The sequence below is a fragment of the Acanthisitta chloris genome, unplaced genomic scaffold (assembly GCF_000695815.1).
Source record: "Acanthisitta chloris isolate BGI_N310 unplaced genomic scaffold, ASM69581v1 scaffold22637, whole genome shotgun sequence".
In the NCBI taxonomy this organism is placed as follows: domain Eukaryota; kingdom Metazoa; phylum Chordata; class Aves; order Passeriformes; family Acanthisittidae; genus Acanthisitta; species Acanthisitta chloris.
Window position 1 is genome coordinate 22,166 of NW_008684062.1, and position 21,242 is coordinate 43,407.

General features: G+C 45.1%; 1 protein-coding gene across 1 annotated transcript in view; it reads right to left on the minus strand.

Annotated features, from left to right (window-relative positions):
- The window catches only part of SUFU (suppressor of fused homolog (Drosophila)), an 86,667-nt gene that overhangs the window by 6,042 nt on the left and 59,383 nt on the right, over positions 1–21,242 (minus strand). The window contains exons 8-9 of the mRNA XM_009079148.1: positions 12,362–12,496; positions 10,790–10,928 (exon numbers count right to left, since the gene is read on the minus strand). Coding sequence (XP_009077396.1) covers positions 10,790–10,928; positions 12,362–12,496 — 274 coding nt within the window. The remainder of the gene's footprint in view (positions 1–10,789; positions 10,929–12,361; positions 12,497–21,242) is intronic.

Below are 21,242 nucleotides of genomic sequence, written 5' to 3' on the forward strand. Positions count from 1 at the left end.
AGGGAGACTAGAAGACAAGCACAGCAGGAAGACCCCTGGGCGCTCCCAAGGTGCCAGAGGCAGGAGAGAAATAGGAACCACGTGTGCGAGGCAGCCAGCTGCTCTCAGGCTGAAGGAAAACAAGACAGGGTATGCAGGGGTAAACAGCAAAGGGTGGAGAGAGCGAAGGGGGGTCAGGTTCCAGCTAAGCCACAAAATATAGGAGTAGGGACAAACCTATGTGGCTAGCACTGACACTGGGGTGCAATGCCTTCAGATGGCTGAGCCCATCTGCCCCCTCTTTGTGAATTTTGATAATCCATCTGAAAAAAATTCCACAAATACCACTGATGTAGCGAGCTGAAATGGATCCCTGAAGGGGATCCCTAATGAGTGGAGTGGGACAGTCCACAGCTCAGCTGTCCGGTGGACTGTGTGGGGGCTCAAAGCAATGGCAGCCTGCCCTATGCAGCAGGCTGAGAACAGCTCATAGTGCTGTTCCGCAAGCCCTGCATGGACAGTTAATTTTGGTGGAGGGCAGGCATCACAGGCTGTAATGACAAACTGCTGCAGTGACATTCACACAGTGTGTCTCTCAGAGCCTGTCCTTAACCGTCTAGGTCAGGAAAAACCCACACCAAACCCTACCACCCCATGCTTCTGAGGAGACCTGCCTTCCTTCCTGGAGAAGAATGAAGACTCTGAAGCGCAGGTGTAACCAAACATAGAAGCAGACACATCCCTCAGCACAGGAAACTGGCACTCTTGAGCTCTCCTGAGGGTGCAGGGGGAAGGCATGTGCCGGCAGCACACCAACTGCTGAAGAGGGCTTGGAAGCAAGAAGTATTGTCATCCTGCATTCGCGTCTAGACAAGATTTCTCCTGTCAGAAGTAGCCCAATCAAAACAGCACAAGAGCACTAAGGCCTGTGCTCATAGATCAGGCTGCCATCCCCATCTGCAATCAGCAAACCACCGTCATGCTGGTGAGTGAGTCTTTGCTCCTACAGAGAAGGATGAGAATAACTCCAATCCCATCTCAGTGTCCCTCACTCACGGTATTTCACGTTTCCAGTTCTTGTAGCATGCCTGCTTCTGCACAGTATGATACCCCATTACATTAGCACGCACACACACGTTATATGTGCATGATATTAAAGGTGACATTCCAGCAAATAAACATGACAGACTGCCATTGCTCTAGGCACCTAATTTAATTTCCTCTGGGATTTAAACCTTAGAAGCTCAAATTAAACAAATAGGGCCTGTTCACTCTATACTTCAGACCTGAATCTACAGCTTTCCTCTGATGCTGTTAACTGATCTTATCAACAGGACACTGCCCAGAGATCACAATGATGAAGCAGCTTATTCCCTTCCCAAAGGAAAACAGAGCTCTGCTGTTGTGCTGCAGCCATGGGAAAAGCAGACGCAATCTGGAGGGCAAATGAAGCCATCCCATGCGCACTGAACAAGCCTTTTCTCCCATGAAATCTCTCGGCTGGTGCTGAGGAAGCAAAGGAGCAGTCCCAAGGGGTGGTGGCGGGTGTCCTGGGTGCCGCAGCGGCCCGGTGCTTGCAGTGCTGTGTTTTCACAGCCCTGTGCAAACACTCCGCTGGCCCAGCCTGCCAGAGCTGGTTACAGGGTGCAGCTCAGCCTTAGCAGTAGCTGTTTGCAGTATGAACAGTGAACAGCCTCACCAGCCAGCAAGTATCTGAAACATCTCCTTGGGTGCTGCACAGTCCTGCTCACACCAGGATCTCCCTGACCTGACCTAGAGAGGCCTGGACACACACTATCCCATAGCTAGCAGATCCAGATTCCATTTGCTGTGTGTTGCGTGGCACTTAGTCATGACACATGCTCAGAAGACGACGACTAGCCAAAAGATAAGTCCCTGTTTTCTATTGCAGGCACCTACCACACAACTGAGGTCCGAAGTTTGTGTTCTCACTGCTTCACTAACAGCTGCACGTGTCCAGACACATTACAAAATACCAGGCTAGGCTGTCTCATCCAGGTGGATGTGTTCAGGGAACACATGGGCTCTGTGCATGCTGTCTCCCTCTCGTGGCAAGTCTCACTTGACCTTGCTGAAATCTACTTCTTACCTACAGGGCTTACCTATGGGTCAACCGAAGGAGTTTGTGTTGAAGCTTTCACACCCGCAGCTGGCTGAGAAACCTGTATTGTTACAGTTGCATGGCTGCAAGCACATGAAAACACATGAAATCTAAAACTGTACACAAGGTCATGGGGGTCCAGATGAGTTTGACTGGCTTTGAAAACAACTGGTGCTTAGTAAAACATTAAAGACTTTACAGCCAGCTTACAGGTACCACCACACAGTTAACACCCATCTCTCACTATAGGGTTCAACACTGCCATGAGGGCTTGAAATTCTCAGCTCAGAAAAGGCTACTGGGGCCAGAGATCACACTGGTGTTGAGTATCTGCTGCAGCTGGCAAGACTTTGATCAAGGAAGACCCTTAGAAGATGAGCTAGGAATCGAGCTGCAGCTCGGCCTAGCTTCAGGAAACATGCTTTGTCTCAGGCAAGACACAAGCAACTGGCCCAGGTACAATGAAGCAGAGGTGCTTTTACTGATTATACTCAAATTTTCTTGCCTGCCTAGGTAAAAAATCAAACAATCCCACACTTTGCCCCAGTGCTTTGTTTGCATTAAACACTGCCACTTGCTTTTCTAGAAGGTTTGTCAAAGAAAGAAAACCACGTTTTATTAGTTCTGGACTTAGTACAGAGCTGGCTTGTATGGCCCAGCCAGAGAAGGTGGGGACACGTTGCAATAAACCCCAATGTAAACCATACCAACCCTTCTATGAAACCATTCATCAGGTGCTGTGCCTGGAAGAGGTGGAGCAGTTGTATCCTAAGCCACATGTCATCTGTTACATCTGCAAATATCCAGCAACTTTTAGGAGTCCTTTGCCCTGAAAACGTTTCATCTTAATTTGTGTCAGCAGCACAACAAAAAGTGAAATTGAAGTGCATCAGCATTTCCCACTGGAATTCCCACCAATAAAAATCCCCTGATGAATCATGTGTTGTGTCACAAGCAACCCCCAACCATGTCTCTGCTCTCCCCTTGACCAGGCCTTCTTCACACTGCTTTGTTCGGACTGCAAGTGGTTCAGGGCAGAGGCCTTGTCACATTGTTGTTCTACGTCATGCCCAGCCCTGACACTGTCAGACCTTGCTGCCTGGATCCAGCACAGATCTCATTACAGCCTCAAAGGTACCAGTATTGCAACAGACACCTTTGATGGGAAATTCCACTGTTGCTCTTCCAGGAGATTCACAACCCTCCTTGTAGAGGAGAAACATCCCCCCACAGATGCCTCAGGGACCCTGTTGCTTCACACCGTGATGTTACAATCCCAGAAGAGGAAGTATATGATGACGCTGAAAGATTTTGACCTTGTGGGATCTCTCCATGACATTCTCAATTACAAGGCTGATCCCAAAGACCTGAGCTCCTTAGAGCCCAGACTGATGAGATCTGTCATGCAGACAAGGCTGCTCTGAGAGAACAGATAAAATTTGGCTCAGCTGGGGAGAGGGCTAACAAGAGAACCAAGACAACAGGCAATAACAATTCTTTCAGAGAGAAGCAGCAAAGGAATAAGAGGCATTTCAAAGACTTCTTCAAGCGACTGGAAGAAAACCTACACAGAGTAGCCAAAATGTAGTTTGAGTGGCAAGGGAGGGGCATTAGGTGGCAGGATAGACAGTCAGTCAGCTTAAGAAGGATCAAAGAACTTGACTCATCCTCAACTAGCCTGGACAATGTACTAGTGAACATGCTGCAGGAGAGTTGATACAAGGAGGATCATGATGTCCTAATGGGACATATCTACCCTACTGTAAGTTTCTCCCAGAGTCTAACTCAGCAGTGAGGGAGAAGAACACAAAGGAATAACACAGTGAGGTTTTGGGGAGTGTTCGGGAAGACAATAAACTTACTGGAAAAGCATTAGCTTAGATTTCCAAGACCTGCTCAAGAATTTGGGAGAAGCCACCCAAAAGATTCTGAAAAAGTATTTTCTCGAGTAGATGCATAAAACTGCTTTGGAGAAGAGCAGGCCGCAGTTGTCCACAACTTAAACCAGCTTGCGGATGTTGTCCTTAAACTCATGCTAGGCATAGCACATCTATTAGAGTTTGGGGAGACCAAAATTCAACCCTATCTCTTCAAGAGAGGACCTGACCGATAGCTGCCACTTACAAGTGAGCATCTCAAGCATCAGGGTTGTGCTTTCAAATGTTCTTTGAACCTCTGCTGCTGCCATTATGCCAATGAGCATAAATGATTTAACATGTGGTCTAGCAGAGAGAAGAACCAGATGTGCTCATTTCCAGGGGAATGTCCTGACTCTACCGGAACAGAGTCATTCTCTTGTGCACTGTCTCTGTGACTAATTCAGTGTTTTATATGGTGTGGAACAACTCCAATTGGATGAGCTGAGGAAGAACCAAAATACCCCATAGTCGTGGTGCCCATAAAGCAAAGCAATAGAAATAGGGGTTCAAATTAAAGGAAAGAAAGAAAATACGAGCTTTTCATACTCTACACAAGTGTTTTATCCCTCAAATATTGATTAGAGAAGGCAAAACTTCTAACAACTCCAGCCCTATTCTGCAAAATTTATTGAAGAAAACCTTCTTATTTCTGGTTTCATTCAACATAAAAGGATTTTTTTTCAGCTTTTGGTCTCTTTAAGGCTTTTGTTTCAGCAAGAAAAACTGAAAATATTTAAAGATTGGGCTCAGTCTGATCCTCTTTCCCAGATTTTTCACTTAGGTTGCCAAACCAAAAGAATGGATCGTCCCCATGACCCTGCTCGCAGTAATCCCCCCTTCTCTGCAACTGCCAGCATAGATAGCACATGTTGATAGCTCCTGCATGCTGGATGCTTCCCACGGCTTCCACGTACCTATCTTGCCTACAGGCACATTTAACATTTTCTATGAGAGGTTTGACCTTGCTGTCCTAAGCCTCAACTTATTTTTCCATGCTGGATGCCTTGTTTTTGATTTTTTTTCTAAAGTTTTTTGGGGAAAAAGGAATCGAGAGGGGTATTTTGGAAAAAGTATATTTTGACAGTGCTAGCAAATGCACATGATCATTCTGTTGCAAAGCACAAGAACTGCCCCTAACGAGGAGGGAGGTGAAGATTAGCAAAAAAGTGTTCTGGAGGACAAGGGAAAGTCTTTCTCCTAGTTGTGAAAATGCTTTGCTAAGTAAGAAGCCTGTTTGTCCACAGCCTGAGAAATGCAGAAAAATGCACTGAAGAACCCTTCTTCATTGAACATGTCCCAGCCTAAGGCAGCTCTGCCCCCAACACAGGGCAGAGGCAGCTAAGGAGTGGTTTTCCCTCTGATCATTGCTCTGAGTGAGCAGCGAGGGATTGCTATGGCACCAGGCACATCAGGACTAAAGGCAGGGAAACTCTCCAGTGCTCTCAGCGTTTCTGCTGGAAGTCAGGCCATGTGGAGGAGGAGGAGAAGGAATTTGCCAACTTGAATGAAGGGGAGGAGAGGAAAGCAGAGACAGGCCAGGATGAGGGGAAGAGGGAGAAACAGAAAAACAGGATGAAGGGCAGATCAGAGGCCAAAGCTGGAGACAATGTAAGAGGCAAGGACACTGGAGAACCCCATTTCCAGAGCTTCAGTATCCACGTGCTTCAGATGGACATTGTGAACCTACTGGCACAGGAGGTGAATAAAGAGCCTCCCCCAGCAGTGGCTGGTGCCAGAGGATAATACTCCACCACAGCTGTGAGCTCCTCAGCTCATGTGGAGACCTTGTGCTGAAAATTAGGGGGTGCCATCTGCCAATGACCCATAGCCTCCATCTACCTAGCAGGATTTGTCCTGAAATCAAGTAAATTACCTGGGGAAAAAAAGCCTCTATACCCAGAGACCAGCGACACTGGGCATACAAAACTTTGGAAACTGATGCAGATAGATTGTGCTGTGCTAATTTTGCCCCAGCATATGTATGCCTCATGAAACAAATCTGTAATCACAGGATCACCTGCAGAATTTCTCCCACAAGACCTCTGCCCTGCTCAGTCCTCAGGATGGTTCTGCTCACTGAATGCAGCATTAGTCATCATTTCTTTTCATTACCATTCAACTTGCTTCTCCATTCTCTCCTACTCTCTTCCCCTTTATCCAACTACTGCCAGCATGGATTCCACTGGAAGTACCTAATCTTACTGTCCTTACCACTCTCAGCCTCTGACGTGCTTGGCCTCACATTTCTGCAAGGCAGGGAAGCACTCTTCTCCATGCAGCAGGTGGGGGATGGAGACTAAAAGAAGGTAAGATGCTTAAAGTCACAGAGAAAATCTGTGAGAGCAGGAAGCTGAACATGGGTCTTTGACCATGGCTCCCAGGCTGACCCCTTACCCCAGAGAGATCCTTTCGCTCTCCTAACCTGCAAGAACAAATTTTAATCTCTTCCTGAAATTGTTTCTGGTGTTCATCTGTGGAGCTGGAGTGCCTGGCAAGCACTGAATTCATTACATCCTTCACAGGATGACTGGAAGAAGGTTTTCCTGAACAGACATAGGAAAATGAGTGAAGAGAAAATTGAATCTGAATGTCTACTTCTTGTGGGTGTCCATCTCAATACCTGTTGGTCCCTGCTTTCCAGGCCACTCAGCCCTGTGGGGCACAAGGGTATCCACAGAGGAATTCCTCCTGGCCTCTGCCTGCTGCGGGGAACACAGATCAGACCTCATGTCTTGAGCTAGGTATCCAGAAAATGAGGAACACAAACTCAATTGACAGGTGAGAACATTTTAGCTTAAGACTCTGGAATAGGATCAAGAAAGAAAAGAGGAGGCAGGAAGAGGATCCAGTTCTCCAAAGTAACACTTAATGGGCTTTCCTGTAAGACTATTGTGATTTTTCTGCGATTACCTGCCTCATTCACTACACACCTTCCAATTTCGACAAACAAATGAAGTGGAAGTCCTATAGGCAAGAGTATACTTTACTCCACACTCCTGATTCATCCCCCAAACACTCTGCATCTCTGTGCACTGCATGAGGCAGGTATGCTTTGTTAAAAATAGGGATGATCTTTCAATTAGATATTGTATTGAAATACACATGTGAAACAGGGGCAAGGCTAAAGTGCAGATATTTCTTAAATTCTGTGTGCTAGATTTTACAGTTAATGAGAACTCTTTAACCGTAGGTTTGTTTTTACTGCACTGCATTGGCTCGTATGTCAGAGTCTGCAGCAATATCTGGTGCGTAACATGTACGTTGCACATGATCAAAGACTTGAGTGTCATCTTTTTCCCTAGAACAATGACTGCCTAAAGCAGCAGGAACAGAAATTATCTAAAGGTAGTGTTAAACAAACCTCCTTCTCCCCTCTGGGGAGAGTAAGCAGTCCAGGTGAGCAAGGCAGGAGGGGAGAACAGCCTCCTTTGTGCTAGATGGGCAGAGAGCTCCACATAAAAGCAGAGGAGCTTTGCAGAAGCATGTCCTGACTCCCATCACTGGAGACTTAATGATGGTAATTCCCAAGGGATGATGCATGCTGACAGGCTTTGACACAAACTACCCCAGGATAATATTAATATGTATTAAAGGCTCAGGCAACTTTATTGGGACGGGCTTGATCAGTAACACATTTCAACAGAGCGTCTCTATCATCTGCTGGAACGTAAGTAAGGGAGGGAAGGAGAGCACACGCACAACCTCACCTTGCTTTGGGAAGGTTTCAGAGACAAACAAGGACAATCTGTGATGAACTGCATGCCTGGTTGGACCAAGAACCTTGGACGCTCCACCACAAATACAAATGTCACTGCGGGGCAGTTAATGTTGGAGTCTGTCTGCGTGTCCCTCCAACATGGGGCCAGACACCTCCTGCACAGCCTTTCCTTGTGCATCTAGAACATCTACCCCTTGGAAAGGAGAGCAGAGGTTCTTAGGAGGCAGTGTGGGGGCTCTGCTGTCATAGCACTGGGGGAAGGGGGAGTGGAAGAAAGAACCGCGGAAGCCTTTGATCATGTGTAATGTTAATGCAAGTGTTACACATCAGAGACTTTGCCACAGTAACTAGCATATAAACAGGAGTCTAGTGTTAACAAGGAGGACTTCTTGAATATTTGTACATTTCTGAGTTAAAGCAATTTCCTTATTCAACAATACATGACACAGTGGAAGAAGTTCAGAAATAAACCAGCCTGACATGCTTAGACCTCTAATAGAATTTAGCTTCTTAGAACTAATTAAATGTTACTTAAATGAAAAAAAAAATCCAAGTACTTGGGAAAGGTGCCAATTTGACAGCTCTGGAGAATGAAATAATCTAATCATCCCCAGAGCATGGGCAGCAGCAGGACAGGCTTCCCCAACTAACATGCCTCAAACGTGACCTGGAAAGACTGTTGATCGAAATGGGGCGTACAATCTCTGTGGTCTAATGACTCCTTGCTTTTTCTGCTGAGACTGCTAAAATGGTTCCCGCTGAGTACCAGCTGTGGCGGTGATATGGACACCTGTCTAGTAGGAATGGTGCTGGGACCTGCCAAACTCCTGTCATCTACTAACCCTCCATTGGAGCCCAGCGATCCTCAGCTCATTGCTCAGCCCAGGCAGTGGGGGCTGATAGACTGTGCAGCCTCTCTGATCTGTCCCACCTTGGACATGCTCCACTCCAGCCCACGAGATGTAAACAGGAGGTACTGTGTTTAGTCTGCAGGTTTGGGTTTTCATTGCACCAAAGCTCAGGCTCAAGAGAAGTCAGTCTCTGGCTGCTGCAGAGTTGAGGCCAAGATTTTTCAGGCTCTTATTTTTCCCTTAAGATAGGGAAAAAGTCCACAGGAGGAGAAGCCTGCCATGTGTCCTCTTCTCCACAGTTCCACCATTTGCTTGTCTTTGCAACAAGCCCCTGCATTGCAGTGATCTGCTTTCAGCTGCCAACTCTCCTCGGAGCTCCTCACTGTGCCTGGGGTCCCATGCGAGGGAGGAGGAAAATCCTCTCTGGGCCTTGCTGTGAAAGCTTAGCTGGGCTTGCCAGCTCAGCCAGCCCAGGCTGCAATGGACTAAACCAAACACAGCTCGCCTTCTTGGAAATTTCATGCACCACAACTTCTTTTACTTCTGAAGCAAAGCCACATGAACCTCCCCCTCCCCTGCTCCCAACACCACAAGGGACTGCCGAGCACGGATCAAGCCTCCCGTCGCATATTAAGCCAAGAGCCTCAGACACTCCCACGTGTATCTCACAACCAGGTGCTACTCCTGTTGTCCCAGGCTGCTTTTAGTCTCCATTCCTGCCCCACCCAGCCTGTCCTCCTTCATTAACACAGGACAGAGCAGAGGCCAGCAGAGGGGCTGGTCATGTGAGATGAGAAGATCCAATACACTGACATTGTGTAGGAAACAAGCAAGGGAACTTGTTTCTGCCTACCATCTGAGCCAGCAATTCTTCACCTTTCCATTCCAGCTACTCCAAAGATCTTCCACATTCTTCAGCACTGAAGTAACAGGCATGAAAACAACCAGGTACATAAGGGTTAACATGTCTGAACGGGGACATAATTATTGCCATTCTCCACTGTTTAGAGGTTACCTGACTACTCTACGCATCAATACATTGCAAGATGTAATGTAAATGCAAACACTCATGTTTGGAGTTAACACAGTCACAAGATCCTGTGTATCATATGTTGGCAAGCACAGGAACCAACAGCAAATGACCCACCCTTAAACCTGACCCTTTGCTGTTAATCATTACAGGAGTGTTGCACTTTCCAGTCAGTACAATCAAAGCATGCAGGCTCTTTGAAAATCCATACACGAAAGATGGTGCTAGCTCCTTTGCAGGTCGTACAGATTTCAAGGTATGATGTCCTCCAGACATATGAACACAGGCTGCAGAAAGCCTCGAAAGCAAGTCACTGCAAGGTTAACTGTAACACTGCAATGCTAAAACAAACCTCTGCCTTCACAGCAGAAGGGGAGGAAGGAATATCACAGTAATGGTGAAGGCAGAGATGTACTGCACACATACAGTCCCTCAGAGATGGGCTCTTCTGCATTAATACACTCCCCCAAGCTTTTTTGTTTTCACAATATGTTCATAACCGTGAAGAAATTCAAGGGTAGAACAGCACTGTGCCATCATATCATTAGTGTATCACTGCTCCGTAGGGATGACCCTCAACACCAAGCAGATAGGGATTTTCCAAGGAAAATCTGTGATATAGAAAACATCTGAGTGCAGAAAATGTGTGGGTGCTTCAAGCAACCACAAGCCTTTGTTAAAGAATCAATAGGAAAGAGCTAAAACTGAAAGAAGAAGAGCTCTCTGTGCTGTTCTCCCGTCAGATGATGTAAAACTGAGATCTTGGCTCTCTGTAGGATCACAGTCCCACAGCTTTCTAGCTCTTCCGCCTTGGCTCCATTCTTGTTTAGGTCATTCCACTCTGCCTCCCCAAATTCCTTTCTGGAAGAAATCAAGAGTAAATACAGCCCGTAAAGTGTTCTCCAATTCCAGGAAATGGACACTACTGCATTCACAGATGATTTCTGATTTTTCCATCCACTGCTTATCAAGTTCCATTAATATAAATAGCAACATTTTACCATTATTTTTCAAGTCCATAATTACTCAAAGTATTATGCAAGAGCTCAGAGAGATGTCACAGCAGAAGATACAAGTTTGTTACACTTTTAAACCACATAAGCCCTTAGCAGGATCATTTTTAGGACACGGTAAGGAGGAAGGGGGAGAAACAGGAAGGAGGTTTCTCACTTGTAACCAAGGTCCGTGTGCTGCATAGGGATGCTCCTCTGTAGCAAAGGCTCCTTCTACTCCCGTTGATACAAACGTGATTGCTGTATCTCCTGTAATACTTTTATATGTAAAGTGCCGTCCGTGTAAGAGCCTTCCCCTGGAGAATTAAACATATGTGCATGAACCAAGAGAGTGTGCACAGCATTCAGCACAACAATGAAGACACATCACTACTGTTTCTGCCATCAGCATAAGAAACCATTTTGAAGGCAGCAACTATTAATTTTTTAGGAATATATTAATGATTTGCTCCAAACAGCAGGTCACGAGCCTCCTTCTGAGGCAGGGGGTGACCCTCATCCCCCCTTATTCTCAGAATTAGAATACATCTAAATCCACTGCATGCCTATCCTCATGATGAGGTGCTGATGTATGTAAGGGCAGAGGACTCCCAGTCTTCTAGTAAGAAAAAACTGCAGAAGAGAATCCAGACTCCACATCATGTGCGAGTGTGAAGATGCATTTCCAAGAAAGCTCGTTGGTGAGGCCAAACTTACCTATTGTGACAATACCCAGTAATCAATTGCCCTGGTGCTTGACAAGTGTCACCTGTATTACCTAAGCAGATGCCTACAACATACAGATACACAACCATCTACAGCATCAATTTCCTTTTCTCATTCAATGCAAGGGAAAATCATGGCTCTGGTACTTAGGATCAGAGCACACATGACATGCATGCATAGCTTCCAACTTGCAACAGGGAAAACTTCAGGTAATATACTTGGTGTCTAACAAAGTCACAGTTGATGAGTTACTACTGGTCAGCTGAGCAGGACAGACTGCTCACACAGTTGTGATGTAAAATAAAATACGTTTCTGTTAACTATCCTACTGGTTTCTCAACAGGCACAGGCAAATGTGCACCTGCTGCTGATAACTCTGATACTACCCACACCTAACTCATTAAGCTAAACTCAATCACCTACAATCATTTGTCTTTACCCCACACTTCATCTTTATGTTAAGGATTACAACATTTGCACAGGTATTTTTAAAATAGTGCTAACTAAAACTGTGGAAAACTAGAAGGCAGTGATATGTGCAGCCTAAACCTTCAAAAGACAATGTGTAGAGTACGCATGCAATGTTTTGCTCTTTCAGTCATGTGACATAATTTGTCTAAAAACCACACTTGTATGCATAAACTGTCTGCAAACAGCCTTTGCATAAACACTTATCTGAGTCCATAAGTCAGAATGAACAACTTAAGGGATTTCTTTGACAGAGTATGTTAAGACATCCCTTCTTCACCACAGAGTTGCTAGCATTAGACTAATAAGAAAACCCTATACTAACTCTGTCCTGCTTCAGCACTCAAAATACACTGGAAGACAGAAAAGGAATGAGAAACAATCTTACCATGATGAACACACATGTGAAGAATCATCTGTTTCTAATGTGTTTTGGCAAAATATCTCAGCTCTGGCCTTCACAGACCCATTGCATGCATGTCTATATGGTGAAACAATGCCACAAGGCAAAAGCAGCATGTTAGCACAAGCTGAGGAGGAGGATGGTTTCACTCACCTTAGACAGAGGGGAATGAGTGCTCCGGACTCCTGGTTAAATTTCAGGTGCACGCTCTCCAGCTGTCTCGTGCGGATTAGCTCATGAGGAATGATACCTGCTGAGCTCTCGCTTTCTAAACTGTCCTTACGGCTTCTAAAAGACAAAATGCACATATTCAGGATCCTGGTGCTGAGTGCTGTTTCTGCTGTGTTTCAGAGTGACTAAAAATATTGAAGGACACAGGAACAAGCTGTTATGAAGACACATCTGAGTTTTTGTCACCCCTACCTGAAGGACACAGCCTCCCTTAGACTACCAGTCCCAGCATGCAGCTCTTTACCTTGGTTTGACAATTGAGGATCTGAATTGATGCATATGCATGGTGCATCCCTTCCCAGTATAAAAGAAAAAAATTTTCGGGAAAGAACTACAGCAAAACTACACTCTCCAAAACCCCAAACACTGTGAAATGGTTCGGAAGAATTACCAGGTGTGCCCTCCCTCCTGCTTTTGCTTATCTTCAGGATATTTTAGGCAGTGGCCTGCAAGAAAGAGTTGTCTACCCCTTTGTGCCTTTGAGGTTTGAGGCATCCCTACAATTGTGTTCAAATAATTTCTTTGCACAGTTCAACCAAAAGGTTTCAAGAACCCCCTGCTTCCACCAGCATCAAGTGCAACAGCCAAAAGACAGACTCTATGTGTGTTGAGATGGAGATCCACAGATTGTTTTCCCTTGGAAGTGGGGCTGCTTTAAGACAATGGCAGCTTTGCTTTCTTATTCATTCATTTCTGCAAGACCAGCATATTCTGAAGCTACGACTAAAGGTTATGTTGTTACATGATTAGGAACTCTGCCAGACCGAATCCTCTCGATAATAAAACAGTCTATCTCAAAATACTTGACCATAAACACTTTGTATGTTCAAAGACCATCAGCATGATCCCATACTTGACAGTCCAAAACAAAGAATGAAGGACAGGGCAGGTTCCGATTTTTACGGATGACATGGACTGATGTGATGCATCTGATAAGTGATTTATATTTTTGTCACCTGGCATTCCACATGAACTTAATAGAAGTAAGACTAGTTAAGATAGTTTCTATAGAACAAAATCACCGGAGGAGAGTGACAGGGAAAGCAGGAGGGAATGGAGATGCCACATTGCAATTTGTCTCCATTGTGCCAGACAGACCAAAAGCCAAACAAGGCTATCAGGCTGTGGTGCCATTTGGGAATACTGTTAAAACAAGTCTGGATCCTTCCTCCATCCAAGATGAACCATCTTTAATGTACATCTGGAAATGATTGTAAAGAAACAGCTTGACCCTCATGAGCTGACTTAGATGACACCTTGACTTGATTTTACCTTTGAGTGCTGTCCTAAAATTACTCCCATCAACCACACACATAGTAGTGCAGTTTGTGTGAATTCCAGTGCAGATCAGCCTACTGCTCCTGCCAGGTCACCTAGTCCCAGGTGAGCCCTTCACCCAGGCTGCCCACTCTGAAATGAGGACGCAAGCTAAACTCTGATGTCTCACAATGCAATCCTGAAAATACTCTGCATGGCCAGGTCAGAGACATGTAGGAAAAAAATACCAGAGCAGCTCAGCTCCCTGCAAGAGAAAAACTGTAAAACATGTCCCATGTTCTGTTTTAGCAACACACAAAAGCAATACTGGATCCAGCAGGGACACAGTAGGTCAGGATACAGTTTATGTACAGGGTGGGCTGAGGGACTGACAGACATCAGAGTGTCAGTTTAGTGGGTTAACCCTGAAGCAAAGACAAAACATGCTTTGTAGTCTATAGGTGGCACTTAAAGTCGTGTTTAATCTACTTCAGCAAACATTTTACAGCTCTTTGTAGGTGGGGTCTTCAAAGAGTGGAGTGGGCCAGCATTTTGCAGGCTGATTACCTGAGAAATGCAGTTACAGTTGATTAATGATCAGTTGACCTTAAGCTAAGCTTTGTCTCAACTTCCTTATCAGATCTTATATACACAGTGAGCTGTGGGAAAGTCAGCCTGTGGTCTACAGCTTCCAATCATTCATTTATCAGCCCCTACCAACAGGGTCAGCCATTAGGAACACATGATTTTCAAGCAAGCCATAAGCCTGCACTCCTAAATGCAGTTCCAGAGTTTAGGCGCCCTGGAGCGGATCAGGAGTTTTACAGCAATGTTATTGCTACAGACAAGAGACTGTGCCCTGCTCACCTGGCCTGCCTAAGTGTGCCAGGTACGTCCCATAACAGCCTCCTGGGCAATCGATGCTGTAGGTTCATGCTTCAGCAGGGACAGCTTCTCATGCCCCTGGTTTCCAAACCCCCCTGAGCTGAAGGTGAGTTTTTTAGGTTTCCACCATGCTAGCCAGTACAGCTGCTAGCACAATGGGGCTAGTCCGGAGGGGAAACAGCCTCTGGTTGTTAAGGCAATAATCGGAATGACAACAATATTCTGGAGGCAAGGGGCAAAGCTTTCTAAGTCTTATTAAAACCAGCAAATGCTGTTTGTCATTACATGCTCAAGAGAAGATGTTGACTAATGTATAACTATCAAATGGAACTGTCATGACTTTAGGGCTGTCAATAATTATGATTTCACATTAATAAGTAACCAGCCCTTCTGTCAAAAAGGTGAAGCAAAATGGTATTTAATACTTTGAATGACATGAAAGTATTAATCCTTTCCACAGAAATTTTCCAAAATAGTCAGTCTGTGTTTTTTGTTTCACTCCAGTAGAGCTTACACAATTTCAGATATTTAAAGTTAAGGGCGAAACTCCAACAGCAGAAATCAAATAACCTTCTGTCTAAGCTACCTTTCTAAACAAGAGCTGTGTATTGTGGACTGCACATAACACATCAAGAGGCCACAGTGCCACCACTTTCAGACTCAGAAACATGTTGCATGACACAGGAACCCAGCAAGACCCATTAAAATTCTCTCTTTGGGACTGGAAATCCTCATGCTGACCCTTCCAAAGGGCGATAGGCCAGATGAAGGGTCGCTAGGACCTCTAGGTTGCTACTCATGGAAAACTCATGTTGTAACACACATTGCCATCCACAGCTTGTAGTTTTCAGCCTCAGAAAAAAACATAGAAAAAGTTTGATTTCTAATACTAACATCCCTGTTTTTACGACTGTCAGTTACTCGTAAGTCTTTGCTTCCTCCACCCCATCACCAAATAAATCAGCAGCAAAAGTGGAGTTTTACTTGTTATGACTAAGATCGAGCTGACTATCACATAAAATGTTGCAAACTTTGTCTATTCCAGATTTAATACTTCATCCAACCCACACAAAAAAAATTCATGTTTCTCAGTGTCCAGAAAAAACAAGTCTGCAAAATCCAGGGCTGCTGCATTAGGAAAGGCAGTAGATTTAAATGGAAGCAGCATGCTGGAAATGCCCCAGTTTAAAGACTGCACATCTCATGTTTTCTGAAACTGGAGGGGAGTTGGAGGAGATTAAAGCACATTTCCCTCTGATTGGGAGCTTGTGGGAGGTGTAAACGTGGGCAGTTGTCAGATTAATTCTTTAGATGATTACATTCTTTTTGTTTCTTTAAAGCTGTTTGTAGTTGGGTTTGATGTCTCCTGTTCTGGGCAAGTGTATTGCTGCAGTTACCAAGGTGACTTTAGCTGACTTTCAACTATTTTTTCCAGCTTCAGTTTCTACCAGTAGTCTGCTTCTGGATGGAGGAGAGAGGGAAGAAATTATGTTGTTTTTTTGTTAAGTCTCCTGAATGCTGATTAACATGGACTTAACCAAAGCCATAGGGTTTTTTTGTTTGTGGAGTTTTTTTTCAGATAGAGGGTGGTCAAACTGTTGCAAAGGTGTCCAGTGTGGCCTGCAGCTTCCCCAGACCTCTGTCAACAGGGAGAAAGAGCCTGAGGAGACTCCATGTCCCAGTGTGCTATGCTCCTTCTCGATGCAAGAGGCCACACGCTGAAACCTGTTGCCTCCTGGGGGCCCTGTCTTTGTATTAAAGATGAGGGTGGATGTAACCTGCTTAATTTTATGCCAATTAGCAGCAGCCCAGGGGGATCCTGGAAAATCGCCAATGCAATCACTGGGTTGCACAAAGTTTGGATGTCCCCTCCTTATAAGTCGTGTTTATAGCAACCCCTTCTCAAGCAACTGCTGGCAGCTATTTTATGGGATTCAAGAATAACCAGGTTGATTGGATTAAGAAAGGTTTATTTATTCTTGCACTTGCGTTTTGCATTATGATCAGAGCTCTTGATCTCATGGATCTGTCAAGGAAGGAGGTCTCAGTTCCCTTCCAAACTCTGTCACTAATATGGAGTATAATTTCACTGCATTTCCAAGCTACCCTCCCAGGTACCAAGATCACAAAAGACACACTGTTGGAAGCTGGCCATGGCAGGGGCTTTTTGTAGGAGTGGGTGTCCACTGCAACAGTAAAGTTAGTTTCAGTCTTTGCACCTTACTTCTTCCATATGAAACCTAGCACTGTAAAAATGCAAACCATCAGTGCAAGCTTACACAGCTGGGAGAGAAAGGTCAGACCACTTTTCCTTTCTTCCCCCTCCATCCCCTTCTTCCCTTTCAAACCTCCTCACTCCCTCATGAAGATATGGTCAAAGATCACTTAAGTGCCAGCAATCTTCCTGTGTCTTTCCCACAGTTTCCCCTGAAGGGCAAACCAGCAGTTGTGGGAAAGAGCCCTAAGCACCTTGGCACACGGAGTTACAGCACACGTCACAAACACACAGAGGCAAGTGGGAAGAACATGGTTACACAGCTCCTGCCATGGTCACAGTGAGACAAGGACAGCTCTAGTGCTCAGACCTGGGCGCTCCTCAGCCTGGTTAAACAGGATGGTGACGATGTTCTGTGTGCATTTCCTGGCATGGAAGGGTTGCAAGGACAATGCCAGTAGCAACAATCCTCTTGCCACTCACATATCCCTTTGGAAAGCTGCATAATAACTACTGTCAGAGCTTGCAGGGGCCAGACTGTTCCAAGACCTGCAGCTGAACTGGGATTGAGAGATTTAGGCTGTGCCACTGGCACGTTGCAGACTCACGAGCAAAGTCAAACAACTCTTTTATGCTTTGGGTTCCCTGTCTGTAAAACTGAGACATTTTTCCATGTAGGGGTGTTGCAAGGATTAAGTCAATGTTAGTAAAGCACTTTTGGATTCTTAAATGGGGAAAGCTATGCAGGAGTGCAAATTATTAGCATGGTCACTGCTCTGCACTTCTACTGACACTGGTTTTCCAGACATTTACTTTTCTAGTTTGCAAGCTTGTCACCCAGCACTCAGCTTCATGCTGAGAGACACTCCCTAAAGTATATTGCCTTCCCCCTTCCAGCATTCCTGACTCAAGCAAGACACCACTGAATGGCGTTCCGATGAGAGAGCACGCCTAAATAAGCAGGACTGGATTGGAAACTTACTGCTTAGTGGTTGCAGAATCAGAAAGCCTAGCCAGAACCAGACCATTTCAGAGAATGCTGAAATGCTTCCCTTTATGTAAAAGTTTGCCTCCAAGAACTGAAGACAGGAAATCAGCTACATCAACAACAGCTCCCCTCTGCCCAAGTAAAGCAGCAATCAAAACCCAGTGCAACCGGAAGAAGAAAAGTGCAGAGTTGCCTTGAAGCAAATCTTCTATCTTGGTATTACCGTCAGAGCTTCTTCAGAAACACTGCTCAGACAGAGCTCGTTAATGTGCATTAAACCAATGCTACTCCCTGACAGGAGAAATCCACATGCCCTATTTACCAAGCCAGAGGAACTACAAGGGCGGTGGACTCCACTCCTGGAAGTGGTGCCACTGTTACTCACATGCTCCAAACCAGTCACACCATGTGACAGTCTGGGGTTATCCCGAGAGGATTTCTGGAGTGACACAACTCCTCCCTCTTCCCACAAGGGAAGGGCAACCACCTGAGATGCTCAGGGCACAGTGCACCAGCAGGTCACCACCAGGACAGTCCTGCCAGCCCCGCCTGCCGGAGGGTTGCTCCCTACTCTGCTTGCCAGAAACCTGCCTTCATTTCCCTGCACAGCTGTTCAGGGCTGAATGGAATTAGCACACGGCCACAGAGCTACCATGTGTTCAGGTTTCCCTAGACTCAACCTGTCTTTCTGCCTGGAAATTGAATGCAGAAGGGATTTGAGGCCTCTGTGGGCCCCTGGACAAACGACCACGGTGTATGAGGGCACCAGTGCACACACAGTTATCTGGGAAATCCCAGAAAGAAATATGAGAGTCAGGCATGTTGAACCACACCACTTTCTCCTTCTTGAGAAGGGAGAGAGCGATAAAGAGCAGAGACATGCTGAAAAATCCTTGTCAAAGTAATACAGCCTTGGGAGACCTCTATCTATCACTCAAACCTCACCTTCAGACACTGAGGATGTGCGTGGGCAATACCTGAATCCTGGCACAATGAAATGCAACAACTGCAGATAAATTTAGCTTCAACACGTGTATTAATGCAGTGTGCTAGCTCTAGGTTTCTACTCCATGCCTCAGCTTGCAGTAGAGGAGTCTGAGTCAGCCAAGAGGCAAAAACCCCATCAATTTCAGCAATGCTGCCTGATCAAGGGGGGACCCTTGAGGGGTGGAAAAGGTCAAGAATTCCCCTATCCTAACCCTGTCTCTCTGCAACTGTAGCAAATTAACTCCTCTGTCCTCATCTGTAAAGCAGAGAGACTACTCACCTACCTCACAGGAGTGCACAGAGCTAATTACCACGGACAACTAAAGACTCAGTCCCAGAAATTATTACATCAAGAAATTATATAGTGAACGAAGCAAGACTCCACAAGTGTCACTGAACTCTGACATCTGGAGCTTCCAGCCCACAGAGGTCTTAAGAGCAGCAGTGTTTAGTCTGACATTTAAACATCCCCTATGGGTAGCAGCTCTGTGTATCCAACAAGAGTGAATCTGCACGGTCCAGGAGACTGGGAGCATTGCCTTTCTGTCTGAGCAGCACCTACTGAGCTGATAGGTCCTACGAAATAAATAATGCATCACTGAAAAGCACATTTGTATTCATACATGCCTTATTTTTCCAAGCAGTAATTGAGAGTATTAGGTTACCTATGGTTGAAATGATTAGTCATGTTTCCAAAGATTAATTTACATGTTCTTTTGTTTAATATGTACGAACTGATTTAATGGCTGCTTATGAACTGAGCTAACAGTCATTTTGAGAAACAGATGTCCGATGCAGTTTTAAGCTTTAAGAGAGCTTTTATTCATATCCTTAGGAGAAAAAGGGCTACACAGTCTGCAGTAATAACACTAATGAATCAAAGTACTACAGCTGCCCAACAGGGTTTTGACAGAAACCAGCTTTTCTCAAAGGAACTTTTTTTTAGGACTCTGGGACAGTGAACAACTGGTAATATGCATGCTTAACATGTAAGTATGTGCTTTGCTGGAGCCAAAACACTGAATCAAGCCCTATCTGCAACCAAACAATGTGAGGCTTTTGCATAAAGTGCTGAAAACTGTAACTACACAAAGATCCTTCTTTATGGAATTTGGTTCCTCTACGTTTTACACAAATAAATATTCAAAAGTTTGAGTGTTTCTGATACTATTTTGTGACACTGAATTCAGAACAGGTTGTCTGCTTTAAACCCTGATAGATTATTGTGTGTGGGTGGTAGGGTTGGGATAAAAGAAAGGGAAGAAAGCTACTAGGAAAGCAGTTGGTGGTTGCAAATCCATGATAAATAAACAGCACATTCCTCTTCTGCACGAAGCCATTAGAGTCTGTGTCAGACTTCAGCATCCTAATGTCAGCTGGGTGCAAATTTGACAGCCTGGGGATCTGCAGTGCTCCCTATGGAAAGCAGATTTGAAACAATTTACCATGCCCCAACAGAGCGTTCCTGTCAAGTTCCTAAGGAGCTTCTAATGCACGAGTTATTCACAGGACCCTTGCAACCAAGCATGGGTTCGATATTTTATGGTCTGGTGTGTACAGTGCAGGATATGATTACACACAAACCTGCTTCCCATCAGCCAGCACCTCATAATCATTAACATATTTATCCTTGTGGTGCCTCAAGAAGATGACATTGTTATTAGTCCCATTTTATAGATTCAGAACTGAAGCTCAATAGCTAAATGACTTGCCTTTGATTAGACAAGATTTACAGTGAAGGACAGAACTGAGTCCCGGCCCTACCAAGCCCAAGTAAGGATTGTACCAGAAGGACTAGATCTATGTGCAGAATTGTCCTTCATCTCAGGTGCTTGTAAGTCCTATGAAGTGGCTATATCTGCACTGGGGTTTGTGTCTTTTGTGTCTCAGCCTTTACTGCACCAGGTACCTGTAGGGAACATGGATGTAGATACACTAATGCATGCAGAAGCTGAGCTCCTAAGTTCCATCACCCTGCAGCAGCTGGAGATGAGAGTCTCCATATCATACTCTTGTACTTAATAGCACATTGAGCAATTTTGCTCAAACACATAAGACATGCTGAGGCAGTATATTAAGAAAGGCTGAGACATAGTAAGATCTTCCTGTTCTGCTTCATCTGTATCACACTGTTCTGGAAAATATGTTGACTGATAAGTTTTAGCCACAGTAAGGGCAATCATCAGGTCTGATTTAAGTACCAGTTAGTTAGAGGTTGTGAGTAAACACTGCTTTTCAGCACAAATCACCCTACTCAGTATGGCCAGTGCATTGAACAAGTTCCAGTGTACCTGCCACATGAATTGGAGAGGAGAGACAACTGCACAAGTAGAAAAAGACCTATCCCAAACTCCTCTCAAAGTAGCCAGTAAGATGAAGGAAGAAAGTATTAGGACACACTGCTGTTTTAAGCTGAGATTTCCCCTATCCCTCAGTAGTCTCACCAGGGTAACACAGCTCATAGCTCTCTT